Source organism: Cherax quadricarinatus, unplaced genomic scaffold (genome assembly GCF_038502225.1).
Source record: "Cherax quadricarinatus isolate ZL_2023a unplaced genomic scaffold, ASM3850222v1 Contig460, whole genome shotgun sequence".
In the NCBI taxonomy this organism is placed as follows: domain Eukaryota; kingdom Metazoa; phylum Arthropoda; class Malacostraca; order Decapoda; family Parastacidae; genus Cherax; species Cherax quadricarinatus.
In genome coordinates this window covers 38,025-41,032 of record NW_027195486.1, presented here as the reverse complement: position 1 = coordinate 41,032, position 3,008 = coordinate 38,025, and the positions used below count along the sequence as shown (strand labels likewise).

The following is a 3,008-nucleotide window of genomic DNA, read 5'->3' as shown; positions in this document are numbered from 1 at the left end:
TAACTGACACAAGCTAACATCAAGAGTTAATAACTGACACTTGATAACTGACACAAGCTAACATCAAGAGTTGATAACTGACACTTGATAACTGACACAAGCTAACATCAAGAGTTGATAACTGACGCTTGATAACTGACAGTAGAGTAACCTTGTCGATCTAGGAACACTGCCGGATTCCAGGATAATGACCATGGAAAAGAATGTGATAATGGGGGGGTCAGCATAACCTCAGGGCTGTCAGGGTACAAGTTTAATATGTTTAATCATCCCCCAAGGGGATAGAGAGACTTATTCCTATGCATTACTAAGTAGGAACAGAAGTAGAACAAAGGATTCAGGTGTGCAGGTGGCAGATTCCAGGATAATGAGTGTGGAAAAGAATGTGATAATGGGGGGTCTGCATAACCTCAGGGCTGTCAGGGGTACAAGTTTAATATGTTTAATCATCCCCCAAGGGGATAGAGAGACTTATTTCTGTGTATTACTAAGTATAAGAAGGTAGGTAATGATCACTTCTGACTCCCCAAACTCTATCACTCTGATAGATGGGAGAGGCAGTACAAAGGATTCAGGTGACTGGGTACAAGCTTGCCATCTCCGAGGGAGTTTCCCCGGTCTGCAGCTCACTGACGCGACTGTTGCTACTTCACAACACTGCTGGGTTTAAAGAACGCGGTAATGGATGGGTAGCTGGTCCCCGAGGGAATGTTGCTCGCCCGCCCGTACCTCAGCAAAAAAAGGTTCTTCCGGGTACTACGGTACTGTTTATTCTTGCAGCTGCTAGATCTTTCCAGGTGGGGGAGGCTTAAAGCAGTGAGAAAGGTCATCTAGGGAAGACCTTTGTGCTGATAGAGCTCTTATAGGAACTTTGACATATACATTTTCCTCTTACCCACTCTCAGATGGGGAGAGGCTTAAGTGGTGCGATATTGTTTATATATATATATATATATGTTTAGACTAGAGAAGATAGTAATATATAGTTATATGTAAATAAAAATCAGAGTTTGACAATATTTTTATTAATTCACATACAAAAAGGGCAAAAGCTGTGCAAAGTTTTTTTAGCGCGAGCAAAGGGGCGAAACTGTGCAAGTTTTACTGGTTAGACTGAATGACTGCGCTCCTCCTGTTCACTTTCTGTAAGATTGATAACCTCCCGCTCGAAAATGATTTCCTTTTCAGGTACATCATCATCTGCCTTTACTCCATCTGCTGTCTTTACTCCATCTGCTGTCTTTACTCCATCTGCTGGCTTTACTCCATCTCCAGCATTTACTCTCACGTCGGGGGTTTTCCCTTCCTTCTCCGACTGGTTGTCAGGGTGCGCTTCAAGGTCGCCAGTTTGTTCAGCACCTGCTGCGGCAGTGACCTCAACAGAGTCATCAGATTGAGCAGTAGCGAGCGTAGAGAGGTCCACAACGAGGTCATCAGACTGACATGAGGGAAGGCTCTGCGTTTCATCGTTGTCGAGATCTGGTTCTTTCTTCATAGGCTCCTCTATATCAGATGAACTGATCCCATCTTCCACAGGCTGTAAGTCATAAAGAGAACATATTTATCACTTTCAAATAAAGGAGTGGGACTCGTCTCTAATCTACCAAAGGAGGGAAACATAGAAGACATACCCTTTCCTGAGGAAGTCTATGTTTGCGTTTCCTGCTATCATCACAATGACACCGGTTTAGGAGTTTGATGCCGGCGTGTTCCTTCCCTTCCAATCTACCAGCCGATAAAATCAAAACTTTACAAATTCTGACTGGCCCAGTGAAAACTGTTGAAGAAAAAAGGAGACTCAACTTTAAAATTATTATAAGTCTCTTGCGCTCGTTTGTTTCGTTAATATTCAAAGAGAAGTATCCAATCTACCAGCCGATAAAATCAAAACTTTACAAATTCTGACTGGTCCAGTGAAAACTGTTGAAAAAAGAGACTCAACTTTAAAAATTATTATAAGTCTCTTGCACTCGTTTGTTTCGTTAATATTCAAAGAGAAGTTTTAGCAAAATAAATGTCTCGCTTACCAGAATCGAGAATGTCTGCTTCCTTCACCATGATGAGAGTAAAAGGCTATGGAGAGGTCAGCCTCTATCTTTTGCGGGGAAGACAGCTTCAGCGGGCTCTTATATACAGCTCAGAGAGGGCCTTACCAGCCAGGAGGGGTATTTGGGGGATACTCTCGTCAGAGGTGACCTTCCTCACAGAGGGAAGCACAAATATAACCTTGACTACTTAGGCAAAATGTAATTTCACAAGGAGGTAACATTTTAAAATTCTCTCTAGCATATGCTATCACTAATCTGTCATTGATAAAAAGCGATTTTTCCGAGAAATTTTTTTTTTAAAAATATAAAGCTCTTTCTAATCCCACAAGGCTTGCTTTATGAATAAACATCATAACATATAGACCGCAAGTGAGTGAAAAATCACTTTGTGTTCTGCCGGATAAACGATATAAATATTTAATTTTATTTAGTTTAAAAAAATTTTTTTAAATTTATGCCATAATTCTCTGGTTTTTTCCCGTAACTGTCAAAGAAGAAGGATAGACTATTTTTCTTGTCCAAGAGAAGAGAAAAAAAATGACCCATTACTTTTGAACTGTACGAAGGAAGAATATTACTTACAAGCACTATGGGCCTGTCTGAGGGATAGCCATCTAATCTTATTTGCTGTAGAGCGTCTATAGTGAAACAGCCAATATATGTGACTTTATTTCCTAGGGCGGGAATTAAACTATTATTTATTTCTGCGCAATTCATTTTTTATTTATGCTCGCACATCACAATGAACAGATCTATTCTGGTCGATGGATAAAACACCAGTGGTCTGAGCAAATAATAAAACTACCTTATTATGAGGGGCGGGCTTAGAGAACTGTAATTCAATTCTCAAGTTACCAGATTTTTCAATCGGGAGAGCGTCTTCCACTTGGCTGTCTGTTAAATTGAAAATATTGATGGTTCGCCCGGAGGCGAATGATTCATAGAGAATTAAATTTTCTT

At 40.4% G+C, this 3,008-nt stretch overlaps 1 protein-coding gene across 1 annotated transcript; it reads right to left on the bottom strand.

Annotated features, from left to right (window-relative positions):
- Positions 1 to 895: 895 nt before the first annotated feature.
- LOC128705391 (uncharacterized) lies at positions 896 to 2,765 on the bottom strand. Its single transcript, XM_070080454.1, has 3 exons — positions 2,631 to 2,765; positions 1,632 to 1,868; positions 896 to 1,537 (listed from the first exon to the last, which is right to left on the bottom strand). The coding sequence occupies exons 1-3, from the start codon at positions 2,763 to 2,765 to the stop codon at positions 1,109 to 1,111; spliced, it is 801 nt and encodes a 266-aa protein (XP_069936555.1). The 3' UTR covers positions 896 to 1,108.
- Positions 2,766 to 3,008: the final 243 nt, after the last annotated feature.